Source organism: Pelodiscus sinensis, chromosome 4, assembly GCF_049634645.1.
Source record: "Pelodiscus sinensis isolate JC-2024 chromosome 4, ASM4963464v1, whole genome shotgun sequence".
Classification (NCBI taxonomy): Eukaryota; Metazoa; Chordata; order Testudines; family Trionychidae; genus Pelodiscus; species Pelodiscus sinensis.
Window position 1 is genome coordinate 20,492,501 of NC_134714.1, and position 24,165 is coordinate 20,516,665.

The 24,165-nt window shown below is 39.0% G+C and overlaps 1 protein-coding gene across 5 annotated transcripts in view; it reads right to left on the reverse strand.

The window, feature by feature from the left end:
- Positions 1–8,681: 8,681 nt before the first annotated feature.
- MARK3 (microtubule affinity regulating kinase 3) overlaps positions 8,682–24,165 on the reverse strand; it is a 114,402-nt gene continuing 98,918 nt past the window's right edge. For 3 of the 5 annotated variants that reach the window (XM_006130992.4, XM_014577463.3, XM_014577464.3), the window contains 4 exons: positions 18,907–19,164; positions 15,835–15,861; positions 10,437–10,481; positions 8,682–9,631 (listed from right to left, as the gene is read on the reverse strand). In XM_006130992.4, coding sequence (XP_006131054.2) covers positions 9,286–9,631; positions 10,437–10,481; positions 15,835–15,861; positions 18,907–19,164 — 676 coding nt within the window. In that variant the 3' untranslated portion in view covers positions 8,682–9,285. The remainder of the gene's footprint in view (positions 9,632–10,436; positions 10,482–15,834; positions 15,862–18,906; positions 19,165–24,165) is intronic. The other 2 variants (XM_006130993.4, XM_006130994.4) reach the window with 2 other exon arrangements.

The following is a 24,165-nucleotide window of genomic DNA, read 5'->3' on the forward strand; positions in this document are numbered from 1 at the left end:
TTTGTTAACTGGACCTATAATGGCCTCACAGAGGGAGAACCACCTCTGATGGAGCCACTATGGCCAAAATATTTAGACTGTGGGAGGACTTTTACCACCTTAACTTTCAAACCTAGATGTGAGGTCACCTTCTTCAATAGGCCCAATGAACTTTTAAGTCAATGGGTGGGGAGAGGAGTGGTGATGCAGCAGGACTCTGGGCAGGAGGTGGCAGTGGCTTGCACCACTAGGGGTTCCTCCTCTTCTTCCTCTGCACTGTGCATATTCCCCAGGATAGGTCCTAAGTCAGTATGGGGCTCGGTACTGGAGTCTGAGTCTGGTGCTGCTTGGAAAGAGGAGTCTCTCTCTAAGACATCACTGAGTACGTGTCTGGGGCGGAGGTTAGAACTAGGGGGAAACCTTATAGGTTCCAGAATGGCCATTGCATTTTCATAGACCAATGTCCACTGGGCCAGCCTTGCAGAAGCACCCCCATACTGGAAACCCTCCCCCCTCCAAATAGGACCTAGGGGGTGTACTGTTAGGGATTCCTTGGGTTGGTGCATCACTATACCTCTGTGCTGACCACAACCCTTACTACAGGGGCCATAGTGGAGATGCGGTACAGTACTCCTCTATTCCAGAGGTTAGTGCAAAGGGTCATGGGATTGGTGCCACAGTGAGGAAGGCTGTGTTGGTACTAGCAGGGACAGTTTCCCTCAGGGAAACATGCTCCCTTCTGCTCTCTGGCACAAGTGACACCACCTCTTGGACTGCCAGTGAGGGCAGTGCTAACAGTGCCAAAAGTCTCTGGCTGCAATTAATGCCTGTGGAGTGGGTGGCACCATTATCTCACTGGTTCCATCAGTGCTGATCTGGGACCGGACTCAATGGAGGCTGCGAACAAAATGCAATTGACAGTACAGCCTGCTGAGTGTGGGGCAAATGAGTGATCACACTCAGGTAGTACCCTGCTACATGCCCTGGGGAGTGGTCTTTTTAGAGCTGGAGGACATGCTGGGCAGTGGCTTCTTGTGTTTCACAGTGCTAAGTTCCTTACAGTGACTGAAGCATTTTGTACCGCCACTGAGAGCAGTGAGTATAGCTTGCCAAAGCAAGAGAAGCAGTTCCAGTAACCTTCACAAGTGGAAAGGAGGAACTGAGAGGGTGCAGGATCTGGCAGACTGGACTTCTTATATTGTGCCATAAGCATAAGGCACCAGAGGGTGCTATAATCAGATAGGTACCATTGAAGGGAAATTTCCAAAGATTGTGGACAAGGTGCACATATACTTAGTATGGAACAGACATGTGGAAGCAATCAAAGAGGAATCATTCTAATAACAAAGATTTAACCATAGCAACATGCTAGCCAAATCTCCTTTCCCCTAGTCACACACTGGACTCTAAAGGCTGTGGGGAGGGATGGCACAGTGCTCTAAAGCAGGCTTTACAACACACATGCTTTTCCCTTGGCTAGTGAAATCTCTATGTGGCTACTTGAGCCAACTTTATGGAGCTTTTGAGTAGCTCAAAGATACGCCGGGCTGCACCAAGGTAACTTAGGAGAGCGTTTGGCCAACAGAACAGTTAGTAGAGATGATGGGAGAAGGAAAGGATCTGCCCACAGGTTTCAGATCCTAGAAGTTTGTGACAAGAACAGTTAGATAACAGTTCTTACAGCTTAGAATGAACAATTTTGCTTTAAAACTTTTGAAATTCAACATTTACAGAATGCATGTAAAGAGTAGAACTGCAGTTAAAACACTCAGGGTCCAAACAGAGTTAGTCACATTCTACTAACTCCATCCGTGTTTCTAAATGAAAAATGCATTTAAAGCTAACAATATTCAATATTTCCCTATTACTCTTTCATGTAAGCAATTGCTACAGTTGGCATTGTTATGCAATCACAGGTAGGTGGGAAGATGAGCACAACCCACTTATAAGATGGCCATACAATGAAAATGAGAATGGCTGTATTCTATAGTTCATAAACTTCCATCAACATACAGACAAAACTTGAGAATTAGCTCCCTCTAAACTAAAGTTTCAAACTTAAAATCATTAACAGCAAAGTAAGGATTTTTTTTAAAAACAGAACAATGTAGAAAGTGTTTTCCCCTTACCTTCTCATAACTCCAAATAAAGCTAGCAACATTTAGTTGAAGATTTTAAAAAATAAAAACACTTTCTGCAAGAGCAAACATGGATAACTATAGACACAAAGCTTCAGAAAGTTTTGTAGTGGGACAGAAAACTGACCAGAGACCATATTACAGTGGCACATGAGCTTGTGTTGTAACATATTTAAAAGACTGACATTTCTAAGTCCTCTAAAACTAACACAGTCAGTTTCCATAGAAATTTGGTCTATCAGAAGGGAGATGGAAATTTGGTTCTAAATTTGAATCACTAACCTTATCCTGCTTCCTCCTCAGGATGATGACATACCAACCAACCATATCTCAGCATTAACATCACCTTTTTACCATTGAATACCCACAGCCTTAATTAGTATCATGAGCTTTTTGTGGGCAAAACCCACGTCATCCAATGAGCTGGACAGGAATAGAGGGTTTTGCCCACAAAAGCTCATGATGCTATATATATATATATATATATTTGTTAATCTCTAAGGTGCCATGGGGCTACTCATTTTTAAAGTTACAGACAAGTATGGCTACCCCTCTGAACCTTAACTAGGGGGGTCACAGATCCATTATAATATTAACACACCAAAGAAAATAATTCCATTTAATTAAATCTCAAAGAGAGGAAATTGCAGATTGTTACTCCTTAGAAATCAGGAGTTTCATCTTAAATTATTGCCCTTCCCAGCAGACAAACCTTATAAATGGGCATCATGATGAATTCATAGTGAACTGGGGAGAAGAAACAGGGTGAATAGCGTGCAAAAGGTTTCTGCAGTTATCGCATGTAAAAGCTAAAACCAGAATTTACCAAAAAATTCCTATGAATAACAATGAAATATAATGAAGGGATACAGCATTATGTAACACTGGGATATTATTCAATCAGAAATATATAAAAGTATCTTCCATTGGATTTTTCTACAGTAGCTCTTGCAATTAGCCAATTACAATCAATACAATTGTTCCTATGAAAGTTATAGTATATGGAGTACTTCCTGTAGTCTCTGAACAACATCATTATGAGTAATACCAAGTCACGATGGCTGATTTTTGTGTTTCTGAATGTGAGAGACATCCTGTGGCCATTGCAATCATTGCAATTCCACCTCTAATTTATGACAATTTACTTTCAGAAATTAGAGATGCTGTATACCTTTTGTTGGTCCTTCTGTTGGTGAGAAGCTTTCAAGCTGCACAGGGCTGTTCTTCAGGTCCGGGAAAAACAAATTTCATGTCACAGTTAAATACAAGATCGAACAGATAGGTACCATAAGACTCCAGGAAACAATCCTCATCCTCTGAAGCACAAAATGGAAGTGTCGTGCCTTTCATTTAAGGTTCTCTCAGCAAGGATCATCACTTGTTTTTAATTTTCTTCATTATTGTGCCATAGGAGCAGCATAATTGTTCAAGACACTTTCATTCTACATCACTAATTTCAAGGTCTACAACTTTCCAAATGAATGACTTATTTGGTTAGTAGTTTTCATGTTTATTTTCTGCATCACAGGGAAATATTTGTGCAGAGTTTAGTTAAATGTAATTTCCCTACTTTTGAATCAGAAAAAACAAATCTCATTACTTACAAGGAAACTTGAGGGGTTTTTTTGCACTCAAAAAAAGATTTTTTCCAGTGCTCAAACTTATCAGTTCTTACATCCCCCCTCTGTTCTGAAATGTGATTTGTCCTTTTCACATGTGTTCATTTTTTTAAATTGTATCCTTTGGTATATATGGTTGTGACTATTTTCTTCCACTATTTGATCTGAGGAAGTGGGTCTGGCCCACGAAAGCTCATCATCTAATAAACCATCTTGTTAGTCTTTAAAGTGCTACATAGTCCTGTATTTTGTTTCAGCTACACCAGACTAACACGGCTACATTTCTATCACTTATCAGTTCTTAATGAAAAATGACTCTCAGTAACATAGAAAAATATTGGTTGAGAATTTCAACTGGAAATAGCATTTTGTGCATATGCACAACAACATTTTCTTTAATGAGATGCTCAATTTGCATCTCAGACTGAAAAGCACAGGTGGAATTATTTTAATGATTAGATCATTTGAATCTGATTACTTGTGAGAACATCTAAGTGCACATAATGCATTCAGTGTGATTAAGAACTGCACTGAAACATGAAATGCATGATTTCAATGTTTATTTTATGGACTTTAATGCAGAAGAAGAATAGATTGTTGTGAGTCAGAACTGAAAAACTTCGAAGTCAGGAAATTCAGTGTTATGGTTGCTTTGAGAACCATAACTCTGCCAATTTCTATGCATGTATTACATCTGTGTAATAACAGAATATTCTGATAAAATGCTCCTTCAATGCAGAGCAGCAATTGCTTAAGGAACAACAATTTTTAATTTTCAACAGGATTTTTTTTAAAATTAAACAAATGCTTACAAACTGCAACTAGTATTTGCATTCAACATATCTAGGAAAGTAAATGTTAACCAGAGGTAGCAGTTAGTGACAGTAAGTTATTTTATACAAATAGTTATGGGGATTGGTATTAACAGCTACTGCTCTTCTACTCTCAACCTTTGCTGGGGCAAAAAGCCTACTGTATTCAGTTGAGTTTAAACTTTATTCTTAGTACAAGGACAAATCTAGAAGTCTGAGGTAGATAATTTAAGAACAATTCAAATTATGAGCAGCATTTTTAATGCCCTTGCTTTTCCTAATCCATCAAGAATGCATCCAAAGAACATGGTCCAGTGTCAATGCCTGGAAAGAGGGGGGGGGGGGAAGCCACACTAATATGATAGGAACACTGTAAAGCTGATCAACAAATTGGATAGTCTTTACTTCTTCCATTAACATCTACCTGAAAATTCACTATGTACTGAAGTGAAGTGTTGGTCCTAAGTTTTCTGATTGTATAAGAACACAAGAATGTGATTTTTGAAATGAGCTTTCCAAGAAACTGTATTGAAACTAGCAAGAGATAATTTATTGCTACTCCCTGAATTACCATAACGTCTTAAATGGTGATGAAATTGGCAATATTTGTGATTTTTAACACAATCAAGCTGTTCTCCTCTGCAAAGATCCATGACAGCTCTAGCAAGACTAAGGAAATGAGAATTATACACACAGCCAGGAGAATAAAATGCAGATCAAAAGTTACCATCTGCACAAATTTATTTGAAAAATTAGACATTAATATGTGAAATGTGTATTCACATTCCTAGTAGTCATTCTTCCAACCACATTTAGGCCAATGTATAACACAGTAATGTCTTGAGCCTTTAAAGATATACACTTGAAACATTTCAGTTAAAAAACCCTCTCCAGTGGAGACCACACATCTCCTCCTCCTCCACTATATGGCTCCCAAATAGTTCATTGTGTAGACTGCTACTAGTATGAAGGCTGAAAGAATCAAGAAACCTCACACCTACCAAGCCACTTTTTTTAGGGGTCATCTTCCAGGACACTGATGACAAAGGCATGTATAACATGCTTAAAAACTGTAGTTTGGAGGAACAGTTAGCACTTCCCTTTTGCTGAATTACTTAGCATCTCCTTCACAACATGGTCCAAGGACTTGACTTACATGTCTGGGCAGGAAAATGCAGTTATTTTCTCAGATGTAGGCTGCCACAATAGTCTATTCCTTTTTTGGTTTCTAAAATGCTTCAATGAATTGTAACCTTAAGAGAGAAAGGGTTGTTTGAGCTTATTAGTTCTCACTTACTCTAGAGTTTCCATGTATGCCAAGAAATATTTTGAATTGAATTAAGTTACTTTAAATAACACTTCAAAATATAGTAGTTAAAAGCTCAGAACATTTTTACCTGCTATGCCAAGAGAAGAAAGAGGCTTGATTTCAGAATGAGACCTGGCAATGAGTTGGGTGGAGGCGTATACACTGAGTCAGTAAAGAGCCAGTACACATTTTTTGAAAATGAGACACCCATGTGGATACAAAAGCACTTCTTAGCTGCATGAAGCACATCTCATGAAGTGGCTGGGGCTGCTATTATAATCACTACATACATCTTGGACTCTGATTACAGTGAGAATGCTTGATAGATAAAGTAACTATAGAGCCAATCCTGCCATCTCTTACCAGCAGGTAGTCCCCTGAGCTGAAAGATCTCCGTGACCATGCAGGATTTAAATCTATATTCTTACATTAAGTCTATTCTTAAAATAGCACTAGGTGGTTGTGCCTCTTGCTCGATATGCTCGCCTACCCCCCTCTCTCTGGCCACTATTGCAGCCAGAGAGCCTGATGACATCATTCTGTCATGCAGCCGGAAAAACACACACACACACACTCTCCCTTTCCAGAGAGAGAGAGAGAGAGAGAGAGAATGTAGTTCCTTCACTGATTGTCCTATCAATGAACCAGACAACAAATCACAAGCTTTTGCATTTTAGGATGAAGAAGGACATTGTGTTTGTTATGATCAAAAAATATTTGTAATATTATTGCAATTGACAGTTTTGGATTATATTTGACAAGGAAACTGTTAAAAACCTGTTTCTAATGCTAATAAATATGTCATTTGGTGAATTTCAATATCTCAAATACAGATTATTTTTAAAAGTACTTTTTGAATACATTTTAAGACAAAAATATTTAAGTACAAACTTTTAAAAATACTTAAAACTTATTATATTGATGCACTTTATAGAAACAATTATATACTAACTGGGTGAAATAGAACAAAGTATTGCAGGAGACATTTAATATGAAACTTGGAATTTCCACCAAATACAGATTTACAATCAGTGTTTAAAGATGGAGTTAAATTATAACACAACAGGTAGTGCACTACTGGATGAAAAGAATACATCTTGAGTAGTGTTTAACATAATGAAAGGCTATGTCAATCTCCACCTGAGAAGTACATCTGTCCTGTAATTTCTTATTGCTATTATAAAATGGAGTTTTCGTGGCAAAACAAGCATACATACTCACCGAGCTCCATTTGCATCCAAGAGTTCTAAAGTCAGTTCATGATTCAAAATATACATACATATAATTTCAAGAATATTTATTGCATTTAATGATCTTTTAGATAGCATACTTATCCCAATGCTTAGAGCAAGGTCACTAGAGACTGAGGAAGAGGTATAAAGGATGAAAGTCTTGTTTTCAGGAGTATGGTTCACAAAACCTAACACATGACCGATGGATTCTGCATTTGCACCTTGGGTCAAGCCTAAGCTGCATACACAGTGATGAACTATATTAGCTCACTGTAATTTTAAAAATTAATTTTTAGAGTCTGAATTAAAGAACATGTTAAGTACGTGCCTAACTGCTGCATGGGAATGGGACCATAAACACTATATGTATATAAAATAAAACCAAATAAATAATATGGTGTATAATTTACACAAATCCTTAGTGAGTCCCTTCTATGTTGCCCCGCATATGTTGATTCTGCACTAACTTCGTTGATGCTTGTAGTAACCATTGCATTCCTCCAATTCCCTGCTCTTATGTCATGCAAAAAAATTAACACAAAAAAATCAATACCAATACGCTCAAATGGAAGTAAGCTGCTGGAAAAAAGTTCCCTGTCTTACGTCATTTCCCTATATGGTCACATTTTTTGGAATGTATCTTGGACGCACAGCGGGGATGCCCTGCAGCAAACTGAATATCTGAAAGGAAAAATCAGTAGGTAGATTGAATGGATCAAGGAATGTTAGGATTCTGATTCAAATCATGCCCAGGTCAGTAGTGACTAAGAGTTGGTACCATCTGGTGGCTGTTTGATCGATAGGAAATGAGTTGGTCAATATAGTAGAAGTCTGAGAAAAAAAGCTCACCTCAACTGATCACCTCTGGAGCAGAGACCGAACTATCGTCCCATATATGTGAGTAATGCCTCCTAGAAAGGTGTTGAAGCACATTGAAAGGAGCAGAGGGGGGGCTGAACCATGGCTGTCACTGCTGTTATGTTAATCACATTATAGGATTCAGTTTCCAAGGCTGTCAATCTGGTATTTTGCACCACTGTTAAATTCATTTAAGTATGAAAAGCAATTAGCAGATCCTGGCTTTCCTCTTTTGGATTTTAACAAGAGCGCATGTTTGCAGCTCATGGGAAAAGGATAACATATCCAGCAGTAACGTAGAAAGTCGGCATATCAGGCATGTGGTAATTCTCACCAGAACTTTTACAATTTAACTGAGAGCCCTTTTGTTCTTCTGATGATTCTGGCCTAGTCTCTACAGTAGGAACTTTGTCTGAAATTATCATTAAGTCAAGTTCCAGCGAATCAGATATTTTATATTTCTACCTCAAGACAAGACACTAAAGACAAGACATGTTCTTGTTGAACTATGCAGTTTACATTCTGTGGCAGTAAATGGTGGAGCTTACTGAATGGTAATCATTTTACTTAATCATAAAAGACAAATTACATTAAAAGGATGTATTTTTACACTTATGTTTAACATGAACAGAGAAATTTAAGCATTTACCCAAATTTCAATGCACAGATCAATTCTATTTTTTAATTTGATTCAGACTTAAATAATAAATAGTGGGAGCAGTATAATGCAAGACTTACTGAGTAAAAGTGAAATTTTAATTCTCATGAAATCTACTTAAACAGGAGTAATGTTCACAACCATAAATTCAAACCCTTCACACTTTCTTAACACAGCAGTGAATTGTAAAACTGCATTTACTGGGTAACTATTCAATTATTTAAATATTAACTCAAGTGTTTCCTCCTTGGGCATTTCAATTTTTAGCACCAAAATTAGCCCCAAAAGAGGTACTGGTACAGCTGTGATGTTGTAAATGAATAGTTTACACATAATACTTAATATATTATACACACATACTGTACATTCTCACATCCACACAAACAGGAGGCATATTTAAATGCGTATTCTGTGTGTTTCAGTTTGTTGTCAAAGACTTGGAGCAATGGAAATAAAGCAGAAGGGGTAATATTTTACATAGTAGGCAACTTTAATGCTGTAGTGCACTTATAAAAAAAAAGTCCAACTCTCCCTCCCAGCTCAGCAGCTTTTTTCCATTTTTTTTAATATCATGATTCAGAAGATGCAGAAGTTATTGCCTAAATATTATTCTATACATTTCCATCGGTGTTCTCAAAAACACTTGAAGCTACTTAATTTACAGTTTAATTACTTTTTTCTTACAGCTTTAATTCATTGGCAATTTTGGAAGCAATGTTTTTAAAAGCTATGGATGTTCCCGATATCCGCTTAAAGCGGACTCCATTCAGTGATAGTCTTGGCAGTTTACACACCTCCATCTCCCACTGTACAAGATTTTCCGCATGCCCATCGCCATGGACACAGAAAAGCAAGAAACGCTCTCTTTGTTCATAGTCACAATTATTGGCATCCAGGACTTTACGAATTTCCCTCATCATATCATTAGGATCCATGGAACTGGTAGTTTTCATGCTCCAAGTAAATCTGAGAGACCGGGGCTTGGCTTCCTTATTTTCATCCTTCTGATCCACAGCTACATTGCGACTGAAAAAAAATATTTTATTTATTATTTAATAGGACAATCAATAGCTTCAACTCTTGTGTTGAAGCAGAACTGCCAAGTCACTGTGCATTTCTGTATTAAAGAAACACTCAGAGGGGCTCCAACTTGGAGCAGATCTCTGTTGTATTAGGCATTGTATATTTTATACACATAGTAAGACTATTCCCACCTCAAAAGCCTACAGTCTCACTAAGCCAAGACACAACTAGCATGAGCAACAACTGGATGGAATGGGGACAGGAGGATGAAAACTTGATTACTACCATGCTGAAGGCAAGTTTTCACTCACCTATAATTCAATTAAGGTGACACCCTACATGCACTAATATTCTTGGACCATATGGCACCAGAAAAGCTCTAGAAATGTCTGGAACCCTAATTAAGATAGCAGTTTTAAGTAACATGGGTAGGCATTTTAAAAACTTAGCCCAAAGCCACCTCCAATACAAGTTGAAATTCACTGATACAATACACTGAAAAACTCTTGCATAAAGACCCTTTGGGTTCCTTTACATTTTTGCCTCTAGTCCTCAGGCACTGCATTGCAGCAACCCTCTCGAGTCTATATACACTAGGGATGTTAAAATGCATTCAATCAAGAATGTGGGACAGACAGCTTCTGCCAGCCCGCCTTCCCGGGGAGGAGGGTGGAAGGCTTCTTGGTTTATAGTTTCAAGGAGTTAAAGGAAACAAAACTAGCTGCTTAGAGCCCTGAGCCATATAAACAAGAGAAGAAAGATACACACTCACCTAAGTAACATTTTAAACAAAAATCATTACCCTCACCTTGAGCCCTCATATCTCCCGTTCCTCTCATAGTCAGTCGGGAGCCTCATTGAAAAGAATGCAGAAACAAAGGAAGTGGGAAAGAGAAGACAAATCTTATACTAGCATACATAACATCTGAATAGCTGCTAAATGCAACATCTCAATTATACCGTAATTATAATATACTGTATTATGACACTAAGCAAAGATTCAATGATTTTCAACATTACAGCCAACTTAAGAGTACAGATGTTTGCCCACCAACACAAAATGTATATACAAGCCTCACGTTCTAAAAAGTAGAAACTTTTAGTATTAATTTTAATACTATTTTTACACTAATACCCATGAAGATAAAAGGTAAGATTCCAGTGGGAAAAAAATGTTGAATAAGAAATATTTAAAATGTATTAAATAAGTGTAAAAAAGATATACTAATTATTAATATTAAAGTATTAAGTTGTAAAAGAAAAATAGTATTAAAAGCAGCTTTAATGTATACACTCATCGTTTAGATCAAATATACTGAAATAAATAAATACATAAATAAATATTATAAATAAATGAATAAAAACCCAAACAATCATCTGATTAATTTTTCCCACCCTTCCTTAATCCAGGGTATAAATTAAAGTTAACATAAGAAAAAAAAATCAAAGTAAATTCAGTTTCTCAATGTGTAAAATTCCTTTGAATATCAATTCTTCTGAATTCCTATACCATTGATTCATCTTCCAGAAGACAAGGAGAAGGGTAAAAGAGATTAAATAATATAAAGATCACAGGAAGAAGAGTTATTTAACTCTATGACAAGTATTAATATTACTTTTAAGCTACCTTCAAGGCAAACAAAATCAAGGTGGAAAAATCTCCCATAAGCACCTGGTTTTCTTCCATACCCATCAACCCCCGGGCATATACCACATTAACTCACCAATCATAGTAGACAAGGGGAATTTGGTAAATGGTGAGAGGAGACAATTAAAACTGTGGTGCATAGTAGTTTCAGTAATGAGCTGTTCTTGGACAGGCATACACATGTATTGTCAAGTGGCTTTTAGTTTATATTTTGTGGATTCAAGTCACATATGTAGTGTATCAATCCTAAGTACTTCCCAGTGACATTTTGTATATTAACATGGGTTTGTAAACTCTGAGGCAGGAACTGTATATTTGCTAACTACTTTGAACTGTATATTTGCTAACTACTTCTCTGTAAAAATGAATATGGTGTATAGTTCTGTCAAAATGGATATGGTGCTCCAACAATGCTATTGTGAAAGGAATGGTATAAGAACCTGAACAGACCAGGGACTGTGAATAAGGATCATTCATGATCCATAGGTGCTACTGTAATACAAATAGTATGAAAGCAGCGAGACAGATTTAAGGAACACAAAGATAAAGTGAAGATAAGCAATTACAGGTAACCAATATTCTATATTGCCGCAGTGCTCAAAAGCCCCAATCAGAAGCCTATCACGCTGGGAATGAAACAACACAGAGACAGTACTCGCCCTGAAGAGTTTACCATGTGAATAAAGACAGGATGCAACATGCATGTTGCATAAACAATAATGGGAAGGGATAGTGGAAGAGAATTAACAAAAATCCTTGAATTAAATGCAGAGTTTCAAACTGTGTTTTACGTATTGCTTTTTTCAGTATAGCAATAATTACACATAAGTATACACCAAAGAAGCTAAACGAAAAATCAATATGAACAAAATGGTGTTGTAGGCAATCAGGAACACTGCTCCTGGCAACAACTTTTTTTTGGAGGGTGAGGGTGGGGGTGGAAGAGAAGGGTCAGAATCACATTTCGAAGTGTCTCAGTACTGCAGTCTTATTTTAAAATATTGAGGGAAAAAGTCGGGGCTACAAGAATTTCAAAATTAAGGAAGGCTCCTGTACTGATTATTGCTAGCATACTATGTCAGCACAGAGTATATAGTAGCACAGTCGCTGTCCGGAGTAGGCCTCTTGCAAAGACTATCCTTAGGGATTTCTTAACTAAGGGCCAGACACCATTTCTAGTAAAGACGTTGTGTATTTTTCTATTGTATCAATGGAAGCAGGTTCAGGCCCTATAAGTTGATTGTTTTACCATGAGCTTTAGCAATATAGAATTGAGATAATATTTTTAAGCTTTGCAACATTTTTCCATATTATTCAGTAACAAAATTTAGTTTTCGTACTTAATTCTGAAGCGAATCTGTACATCATATTAATTATGTTTTGTGCATTACATGTGTTCTCTGTCTACATATGATTTGTTAAAAACCCAGTTCAACGTTAAGAAAAATGGTTTAAAGAATATTTCACAGCTAGATTAAAAGCCATAAGTGATTGTGAGGGAAAGGAAATGGATGGAGTCTAAGTGGGTTTGGGTTGTGACCTGGCCAGGGGATTAGGTGCAGGGTCCAGCAGGGGGTATGGGTACAGGAGAGGATTCTGGCCTGGGGAAGGGCTTAGAAGGGAGTGCGGGGTCTGGGAGGGTGCCAGAGCAAGTTCTGTCCAGGAGGCACTTACCGAAATAGTTCCCAGCCAGCAGCACTCTCAGGTAGTTGTCTCTGCCAGCAGCCCTGGACTACAGGCTGGCTATGCATGTGGCTCTCTGCACTGCAGGGAGGGTTAGGGACGGGGAGGGTTTGCAGAGTGTCCCTGCCCGCAGCAAGATCTCTCAGCTTCTATTGAGATATTTTGATGGGAGAGGAGGAAGGACATTGAAGCCTCTTCCTCCCTCTTCTCCGCAGTGCAGAGAGCCAGAGGAAGCAGCTAGCCCAGGGGTGGGCAATAATTTTTTGCTGGGGGCCAATTCACAAATTGTTGAAGTGGCTCCAGGAGGGACCTCAAGCAGAAGGGGCAGGGCCAAGATACTTCCCTGCTTCCCCACCTACAGACCGTGATTGGTCTGGAAGTGGGACAGTGTGTCAAGTCTTTGCTCCCCCCCCCCCAAAGGTTCCCCGTTGGTGCCCATGCCCCTGGCGGTAGGAGGAAACTTTACACGCTACCCCTTCTGCTTCCAGGCCAATCAGGTCGTGGGGATGGGGAAGCACATGAAGTCTCCTCCCACCCTGCCAGGAGCACGTGGCACTTATAAGCACTGCGCACTCCTGGCAGGGCGGAGGAAATGTTGTGCTCTAATTGGCCTGGGTGCAGAAGGTGGCAGGGCTTCTGTGGGCTGATCAACTCGCTTGGGGCTGGATCTGGCCCACAGAGGCCCTTCTGCCCACACCTGAGCTAGCCATTTTGAGCAGCGCTGCTCTGTGTTGCAGAGGCAGGTGTGGGCTGGATCAAAAGTCTTGGCAGGCTGGATCCAGCCCACTTGTGCTATGTGATATCTGGTTAATGTTACATAATGTATAAGAGATATACAACCTATCAGAATGCAATAGACTATTAACATATTAATTAAGAAAAACAAATGAACTGTCTAGCACTCAGAATTTACCAAATTCTTAGAAGTGATATTGTAATAGTCCTGGCAACTACAATAAATGCCAATGTTAAAATACAATCAATTTCAGTAGATGAAATTTATGGCAGGTAGAATTTGGCTAAAAAAAGTATGCTACAAGCAAAGATTTATTTCAATCTCTACCGCATGTAACAAAAGAGACAGACATACTTGGTGAAGTCACAAGCACATACATTCCGACTAGTGGAAAGGAAAATTCAGAAGTGCATTGTTGTGAAACTCTTTTTTAAAAAAACCCTGAAAAAGTTGCATTCAGAATACCTGAAACAGTTGCATTAACCAATGTCAAATGATACATGCTTCAGGTACAATGCTACATTTTTATTCAAAGGTAACTCTAGAATTGTGGTCACCAACCAGTTGATCGTGATTGACTGGTCGATTGCAGGGGTACAGCCAGTCGATTGTGAGGTGTTCCCAGCCTCCCTTGTTCCCCATACCCCGAACGAGGAGCCCACGCTGGCACTATAACCTCCTGTGAAAATGGAGCTAGCTCTGGCTTTCTGAAGCAGGGGGTGAGGGTGGGTGTACGTCCCGCGGCTGTGCGCTAGATCCAGCTTCTTAGGAAGCACACCCGCTGTTTTGGGGAGGGGAGGAGCAGCACACGTGCTTCCTGAGAAAATGGATCTGGCATGCAGCCATGGGACTCCCTCCCCCACCATACCGCAGGAAGTCAGGCAGCACAGGGAAGGAAAGGAAGACAAGATAGCGTGCACACTTTCTTGTCTTCTCTTTCTTCCCCATGCTCCAGGAAGGCAGTGGCAGGGGAGGTGGGTTCAGGAAGGTGGCACAGGATCTGGAGCGGTTGGACTTTTTAAAGGAGCCGCACATGTGCTTCATTCAGTGCTGTCCCCAGATCCTGCCCCAGAGATCCTCGTCCCTGGAGACCCACAGGTACAGGCTGAGCTGTCCCTGTCCCTTTTGTAACTGTTTAACAAAGTTTTAGATGTCTTCACTGACAGAAGTGAGTGACTTCCTAGTTTCTCATTGTGAAACTTCATTTTTCCTCAGTATATTACTCCACATTCAGTTATTGGAACCCAAAGTTTTTTCAATTTTCCCTTATTTTTATTCTATTTTCTAAAGACAAAATAGAAGCAAGTAATTTACAAGATATTCTTATTTCTATCACACTTCATTTTTGGAATATGTTAGTACCTTTTTCTTCAAGCTTGTGGATGATAGGGCTTTCCAAGGAATTAGGAGAATGTTTACATAACAAAACTTTGAGAAAAGAGTGCCTGACTTTTTCTTTAACTACCCCAGTGAAATTCCATCAGCTTCAACAGAATTACTTTTAATTTACATCAGTATTAAACCAAAAAGAATCAGTTCTACATGCGCTCTTAAAAATCTTTCCATGTAGGACAGTTTTTCCAATACTGGTTTCTTTGGTCACTGCACTTGCACACTGTTTATGCTTTTTTTATTTTATAAATTAAGTGCTTCAGTTCATGTCATTATGTTGGACAATATCAGATGAAATAAGTGGCGTTGGATACTCTACAAAATATACACTATTTTGATAAGAATTTTCCTAATGAAGAAAACTAGAGGATAAAGTATACAGAACATCACTTACCTTTACACATTTGTGACCCTTAAATTTTGTCTACATTTTCAGCTGTACCAAACATGTCATTCTTCAAACATAAGCATGCTAAGTGTATTAGTATAAAGAACAGAATTATTTTTGGTACTACCAACTCTATCAAAGAAAGAAGAGTGCATAAGACATGCTTTGCATCTTGTTATAAAGGTGCCACAGATGCTTAAGTATCATCATTAGTCAATGGATTTCCTTCTATATTTTCCTTTCCATTAAGATAGTATTTAGTTCTCAGCAGAAAGTTTAGTTTTTAGAAAACCAAGGCCAAAAAGCCACATTTTATGTTAATTGCAGGAGCCACTTTTTTAAATATAAATAAATCCTACCTTTTGATAAACCTGAATGACATGTTTCTAAAAGAAATTAAGCCAAAACAATAATTAACAAAAAAAGTTTGGACAAATTAAATGGAAAATTCATTTAAAAAGTGAAACATGCAATAATAAGATTTCATATTTAAAAGCACATGGAAAGAATAAATTTCAAATTTATTCTGAATTAGAAAAATTGTTTCAAGGCTGAGGAAACTTTTTAAATTTTATTGTTTTCAACTTTATTTTACTTCTGAAAGTATTCCAGCATTGCTTCTGAAAAGAGACACCACTAGTATGATCTCAAAAATAAACAGTTTAAAAATATTATTAAAATGTAGTATTGTATGCAGTTACAAAAGTATTAAGTTTGTGTCTATTATCCTATGTATTTCAGAGGAGGACAAAAAAAAATCTCAACTTTTGTAGCTGAATGGCTCAAAAATTAACTGATTTCTTCATGAACATCCATTTACTCATTTGGTGCCAAGAACTGCTTTAATGATCCATTTATATTTAATGGTAAAAGCTATGAAATTGCCTGCTTCAGAATGTAAGTGATTTACTGTCACAAAAGTTCATTTATAGAAAAATGAAGCAGAGTATTAAAAGATTATGGTTAAAAGGGTTGTTTTTTTTCTGTAGAGATGAAAAAGAAGAAACTTTGAAGTGCTGATTCCTTAGGGATAGGAATGTGTGCCATCCTATGAGTTTCTACAGCACCAAGCCTGACAGGGGTCTGACTCTCTGAACAGGGCTTCTGGATGCATACTTAATACATAATCTGTAACAAGAAATTGAGATTTTATATTTCATTTGTGACGTTTGCTAGTTGGTTCCAGTAGCAGAGTTCAAAATTTATATATTCATAGTACATGAATACATCCACATTTTAAATGGTAGACAGAAACAAAGGAAGGCCATATAAAACCAGCAATGGTACTGATCAAAAAACATGCATGAAAAGCATCTAGTGTTTGAATAAGTAAAGCTCTGTTCTAAGTCAACATTTATAGGTAAAAGTTGCTTAGATAAAAATAGATATCCTAATTATTAAAAATCCCCCCACATCTATCTCTTCCTCTTTCACTTGGCACTTTAGGGTAGCACAAGGTATTTGTCAAAATCATGTACAGCAGAGAGGGAAACTTGGAGCAGGGCAAAAGCTTAATAGAGGACGGAGAGGCTTTGGATTTCTCACAACTTCTATATTTTAAAGTAAAAATTCTCTAAATTGGAATCACTAGTTAGATGTGAGAAAAAATTAGGTTGACTTAGACTACGTAGTTCTGAAGGAAGAATACGATGAAGACTGAGAAGTAGTATACAAAGTTGTAAAAGGAAATTAAGTGGATGAGTTAATATTTGTGGGGTATACACCTAATACAAAACATATAGTCTGAACAAGGAATGAAGTGGAATATTCTATAAATATTTAAGAAGAACATGTTATTAAAAGGCACTACAGAGATAGAAAGCGAATCAGGAGGTGTGGGTCATACCCAAAGCCTCGCTCGCAAAAAACTTATACTCAAACTCGAATATGAACACACAAATACTATGCAGTGCTCTAACTTACATGAACTATAGTCCATTGGGCTCAGATACCAAAAAGGGGAAAAGAAAAAATTTAGGATTGTTTAAAATGCATATGAAAAATATGATTTTTAAATATTCATTCCTGTGAGAATTGAAAAAAATGTAAATTACCAATGGCAAATTCAAACTATTGTAACTTTCTGCTGAATTAAGCACCCTCCAAACAGGAGAAAGCAGCTGTTTAGACTAAGGCCCAGTTTATACTAGACCTGAAAAGTCAGCTTAAGGTATGCAACTCCAACTACATTAAAAAAACAAAACAAAACAAAAAAAAACCAAAAAAAACCACTGGAGTCAATGTACCTTAACCCAAGCTTGGCACCATGTTCACAGCAGGTGATCTCATGTCAGCTTCCCTCACACCTCATTAATCGAGAAGTACTAGCACCAGGCAGCGGTGCCCTCAGTGTTTGATTTAGCGGGTCTTTACTAGACCTGCTAAATCGAACACCAGAAGACTGATCTCTGGCATGACAAGTAGAGACATGGCCTAAACTCCTTGCATTAGCTATAACTTTTAAGACTGTATCAGGTCCATGCCTAACTTAGCCTTAGACACAAACCTTTAACCATTTGAGAAAGCTTCTGTATAAGCTGAGCTTTTAGGCTCGTCTTAGTTTAAAAAATGAGGGAAACCTTCAGAGCTCTTTAGCCCCATCTGTCATTAAACTCCAAATAGACAGAAATCAGACACAGGGACAGACCACACCACTGCACAGAACAGTCAAATTAACATGTATGCGTAAACCTCTGCAGGATCAGAACCCATGTTACAGGCCAAGGTGAGATACCTTGATTATAATTCCTAGCAGGAAGTATAATAGGCCAAATTTTGCTCCAACTCATAGTTAATGTAACCCTAAGGAAATTTGGTTCCACAATATCAAACTGTAAGACCAACTGCATTCAAAGACCTAAACAATTAAAAAAACCTCAAAAATTAATATACATTTGAAATTGCAGAAATGGATAAAACACATTGTTCAATTAATACAAATAGAATGGAACCCCAGGAAAATGAAGCACAGATTGGATTGCCCAAAACAGGACCATGGGTGTTCCTGGACCAGGGAGTCCTGGCTGGGAGCCCCAGTGGCAAGAGGACTTATGGCTTGGAGTCCCGCGGGGCTGGGGCTGGGGCTTACAGCAGTCCCAGTAGCAGGGCTGGGGCTGGAGACACGGCAGCTGTGGCAGCCCCAGTAGCCAGGCTGGGGCTAGGAACACAGCAGCCCTGATAGTGGGGCTCAGGCCAGCGCAGTCCGGGCTGCCGGGGCCAAAGCAGCATAGCAGGGGGGCAACTGGGGCCAGCAGCAGGGAGGGAAGGTGGTCTGGGGAGCCAGTAGCAGGGGATCTCCTCTGGTCTGGCAAATTCCTTCTTTTGGGACCAGGCAGGTCCCAAGGGTTCTGGACCTGTATTTGGAGAATAAGTAGTCCCTAAGCAGAGAGAAAGCCTTGCTATTACAACTCTTATTTTAAAACAAGCCTTACCTTCTTGTTAGTTTTGAAGTTAATTTACTAAAAAGATTAGTGGAGCCCCTGCTTCGAGTCTGTGAAAGAGGTGTTGCTTCATGTGATAGACTGGGTGAGGCAGGTGGTCCATTGTATGTAGCAGTACGTCGCTCTCTGAGCTGACCATGGAAAGTGCTACGACTGGCCGTTCCTCTTGGGAAACGAATGCGATCAGGTGTAGTTGCACTGCTAATGCTGTGAGTTGAAGCAACAGGAGTTCTTTGATCAGGAACAGTGCTATAGAAGGAAACAAAAACACACTATACAGTTTCATATTATCTTTTAATGGAACTCCACGAAGCTCTGTAGGAAACAATGTGTGTCTACAAATGTGCAACCATAAATTCTACAATACAGTATACTTAATCACATCCTTACATAGGCCATAACAGACGGAACAAAGAAAGTTACTATAGCAGATTTCAGGTTGAAATATTTTACAAAAGTGTGAGGCATAAAGGAAGCCTAAACACAAATCAGAACATTTAGAAAAATGTAATATCGTGCAAATCAGAGGAAAATGTGCACACATGTTCACTGACATGACTGATGAAAGAAAGGAAAGGAGGAAGGACAAAAGAAAATTCCTTCCAAGTCAGGGGAAAAAATGGATAATATATAACATTACTTTCTATGCTTGTGCAGAACTGCCATTTGTGAGCATCTTAGAACTGGCCCCCCAAAAGTGTTCAATAGATGAATTTGATAATTTTAGTAATAAGAAAAAAGTATTAAATGTTCACTATGGTAAGATTATCTCTCAGACAACCTGACACACACAAAACAATATAAACAAAACTAAAAATTAGGAAACACCTTATAGAGTCTATAACAAATCTAAGACTAAAATTCCACGACACAAAGCTAAAAAGGTAAAATTTAGTTGTGTGATTATTTCAGTTTTTCTTACACAAGCCTGAAGTTATCTGTGTCATTGTTTATTGGAGGTAACATCATCTTCGTGTGCACAGAGTGTGACATGGACATCGACTTCTGATGTCGCAGCCGAATGCTGGAGAAGGAGGTGGTACAAACTGAAGCAGGGCTAGCTGCATAAGCAAACATTTCTGTCAGGCTGCGAGGGGATTTGGGTTCAGGCAGAGGTAAAAAAAACCAGCATGATGGACCAATGAAAAGTGCAAACTACCATGTATAGTGAAAAGAAAACACTTCTTCTCACAAACATCTGATTTTTGTCAAGAATATAAGTATTACCGCCACTTGAGACAAAACAATTAACTATTCTGCACTGACTAAAACAAACATGTTTTTAAACCGTCCTTTTCTATAATGTGATAAATTACGTGCATTGCCAACATTAGCTTGTTGACACCTGTCTTGACCAAGAGGTATAGGAGGCTTAGCTCTTGAAATGTTTAGTGAACTGCACCAAAGTATTGTTTAATTATATATATATATAGTGGTGCAAGTTATATCGAATTTTTCCTATGAAAAATGCATTTTAAAAACATCCTTAACACCTTGAGGCTACGTCTAGACTGGCATGATTTTCCGCAAATGCTTTTAACAGAAAAGTTTTCCGTTAAAAGCATTTGTGGAAAAGAGCATCTAGATTGGCACGGATGCTTTTCCACAAAAGCACTTTTTGGGACTTTTGCCCGAACAGGAGCAGCATAGTATTTCTGCAAGAAGCACTGATTTCAGACAGTAGGAAGTCAGTGTTCTTGCGGAAATTCAAGCGGCCAGTGTAGACAGCTGGCAAGTTTTTCCGCAAAAGAAAAACTTGCCAGTCGAGACACAGCCTGAATGATTTTCTAATGATTGGGAATGGGGATGAACAGTAATTCCAGGAAACTTGCTCTTCCAGAGGGACATTTTAAGAAGCCTCAACCACTATAATGGGTTGAGGACTTAATGGATAAAACACACACTTAAAGGCTTAGGATATCTATCCTGGAGTAACAAACTAATAAAACATGAATAAGCTATCCTACTGACGAGTCTGTCCTGCTACAAGGATTAGGGGGTGCTGGAACGGCAGTTCAATCATCTCTGTGCAGAGCAAGGGACAGAACTATTCAAAAGTGCTTTGTACTTCAGAATCATTGAGCAGTACAGCAATTAACATTCATGCTTTGAAGGAAGGTCTATTGAACCTTGTTCAGTAAAAAGGATGGATGTCTATCATGTGGTGCCTAAGGCCAAGTCTACTCTAAAGGGGAAAGTCAAATTAAGATACATAACTACAGCTACATTAACTATGTAGTTGAAGTTGACGTATCTTAATTTGAGTTTCTGCACAAATGCTCCTGTCAGCTTCCCTTACTCCCTGAGAGGAGCAGTAGCACAGGCACTCTGAGTTTGATTTAGCAGGTCTTTACTAGAGTTTAAGCTATGTGGTAAAAGATGAGCATTGTTGATGTTCAGGGAAGTAAGTAGTTACCTGGCAACAGAAATTCAAGACCTGCTGTTCCAGGTGATCAAAAGAAAAAAAGTTACATACATTCATACTGCAGAAATTCTCTTGTTACTACATACATTGGGGGCCCTGGAGTCTGTGTCATTCAGTAAAATCAGAGAAAAGATGCTGGATCAGTTTAGATGATAATTTGCCAACTATGGATTTAGAGATTATTATTCAGCATAGGTTGAAAAAAGTTTGAGAGTCAACCTGCCACTCATTTTTAATGGAGTTTTTTCTTATGTAAATCGGGTAATTTAAAAAAAAAAAAAGCTTTTTACTGAATGGATCTGATATGCTATTTTATCATTCCATGTTTTTGTTTATCCCCAGCATGCCTGTTTATAATCACTTCTTATTGTTAAAAACTTAATTTATAATAAGAACTCCAATCCACTTCGCCTTACATTAAAATTCCCAAACCCAGGGAGTTAGGAAATCGTAGGAGAATGAGCAGAGAGCTGCATGAGGTCTCATTAACCTTAAATAGATAAACACTTTTTAAGAGATAATAATCCTGAAACAGCTAATCATTAAATGTTCAAAACTTAATTTGTACTTTTTTTTTTAAACAAAGTAATTGTTACCCCTTTTGGGATTATTTATTATATATTTTCTCTCTAAGGACATTATGAAGCTTACCAAAACTGGGTCCTCCCCCCACACCTCCAAACAGATGCTTAATGTTTGATCCTTTTCCCTCAGAATCTTTGCCAGGATGTACCCCATCTTTGCCAGAAGTCATCTTCCTGATGCTATCATACCCTGCTGTGAGAACTGGTATGTAAGCTTGCTGCACATGCATCATGGTGGTGATTAAGTACTCTGCTCCTAACAACATGGTTTTGCAATTTTTTTTTGTGATATACTACTACTTCATAGCTATAAAAAGTCTTTATAAAAATATGCGAGGAGTTGCAAACAAACAATGTGGACACATGAACCTCAAAGTCATCTCCAGACATTTTCAACAATTCTGGCTAACTAAAATGCAATCTGGGATGTCATTCAGAGTAGGAGAAAGAATAGCTCTTTGGATGGTATTATATTTGGTCACTATATTAACAGATTACTTATTCTTAAAATATGTTGCCTGTGTCAGAACTCAATGTGTAAAAAACCCCACAAATTTGCAGTATATTGGAAAAACAGATTTTGTAAAAAAAAAAAAAAGTCATGAAACACATTAAAACTTGTCAAGTATCAGAGGGGTAGCAGTGTTAGTCTGACTCTGCAAAAGTGAAGAGGAGTCCTGTGGCACCTTATAGACTAACAGATTTATTGGAGCATAAGCTTTCGTGGGCAAAGACCCACTTCGTCAGATTCATGAATCTGATGAAGTGGGTCTTTGCCCACAAAAGCTTATGCTTCAATAAATCTGTTAGTCTATAAGGTGCCACAAGACTCCTTGTCACATTAAAACTTGCATATATGTTCTCTTCTGATATTAGAAGAGCTCCGCATATCCCCAGTTCTTCATCATTCACCACTAAGGATGTTAAGAGGAGGTTAATTGACTAATCATGTAGTCAAAATTTGTACTGATTACAAGATTAATTAATAAGAGAAGGTGCTCTATTCTGGCTCGTGCTGGTCCAGGAGCTACCAGCGCTGTGACTCTGCAGTTTAAATGTAGTAGGAGCTGGGCATGCAGACAGCCTGGCTCCTACTACATTTAAACTGCAGAGGCACAGTGAGGGTAGATCCCAGACCAGTGAGAGCCAGAACACTACATTTAAAATGCAGAGCCACAGCAGTTTTGGGCTGGTGTGAGCTGGGACTGAGCCAGGCTTGTTCAGTCCCAGCTTGCACTGGGTCCAGAAGCCCCTTTGTGTGGCGAACCCCAGCCATCGCGAACAGAGGCTACTCTGGCAGCAGCCCCTGTTTGCGGCAGCCTGGGCTGGCAGCAACCTCTGCCGACAGCCAGCCCAGGCACTGCAAACAGGGGTTGTTTTGATGGAGCAGCCTCTGCCCACAGTCAGCCCAGGCCGCCATGGTCAGAGGCTGCTTCGCAGAAGCCTCCCTTAACCCCTGCTGCCTATCAGAGGCAGCAGCGCATTTGGGGTTGGGGGGGAAGGATGGCACTGCAGAGATGGTGCTGGAGGGAAATGGCTTTTAAGCTGGTCCACCCAGCACTGTCTCCTGTTCCCCCCGGCTTTGCTTGCTGCCTCTGATAGAGGCGGCGGGGGGGGGGGGGGGGGGAGGGGGGGGGGAGAGTGAGTAGTTGACTCAACTACTCGCTTACATCCCTATTCTCAACGTCCTCAAATATATTTCTCAACGTCCTAAAATCTTACCTAAAGTCTTTAAAGCAGTCCTCCCTCACCAATTCCTATCAGAGAAATTTCAATATGAAACCCACAAAAGCCATTTCTAATGAAACACTGAGTTCAAACAAACCAAGTTTTTGTTTCAGAATTTGTAGAGTTTGATTTCATGGAGTTTTGAGATAAGCATGTTGGAGAGATTAAAAGAAATGAAAAAGCAGCATTTATCCTAGATTCTAGGAACATGACACTTATTGAAATCTCTGTTAAAAGATGATTCACTAAATCGGACTAGGGATGCCTCTATCAGAGAGAGGCAGGAAGTGTGGAGAGAGCAGGATCTGATGCCGGGGGAGCCGGCTTAAAAGCCAGTTCCCCCCAGCACCATCTCCGTGGGGAGAAGGGGCAGGGGTACAGTGGGGGAACTGGCAGTGCTTCCACCTTTGAAATGTAGCAAGAGCAGAGCTCTTGCTACATTTCAGAAGCAGAAGGGCTGTGGGGAGCCTGGGGTTAACTGGTCCTGTGCTCCCTGATTTTAAAATGTACAAG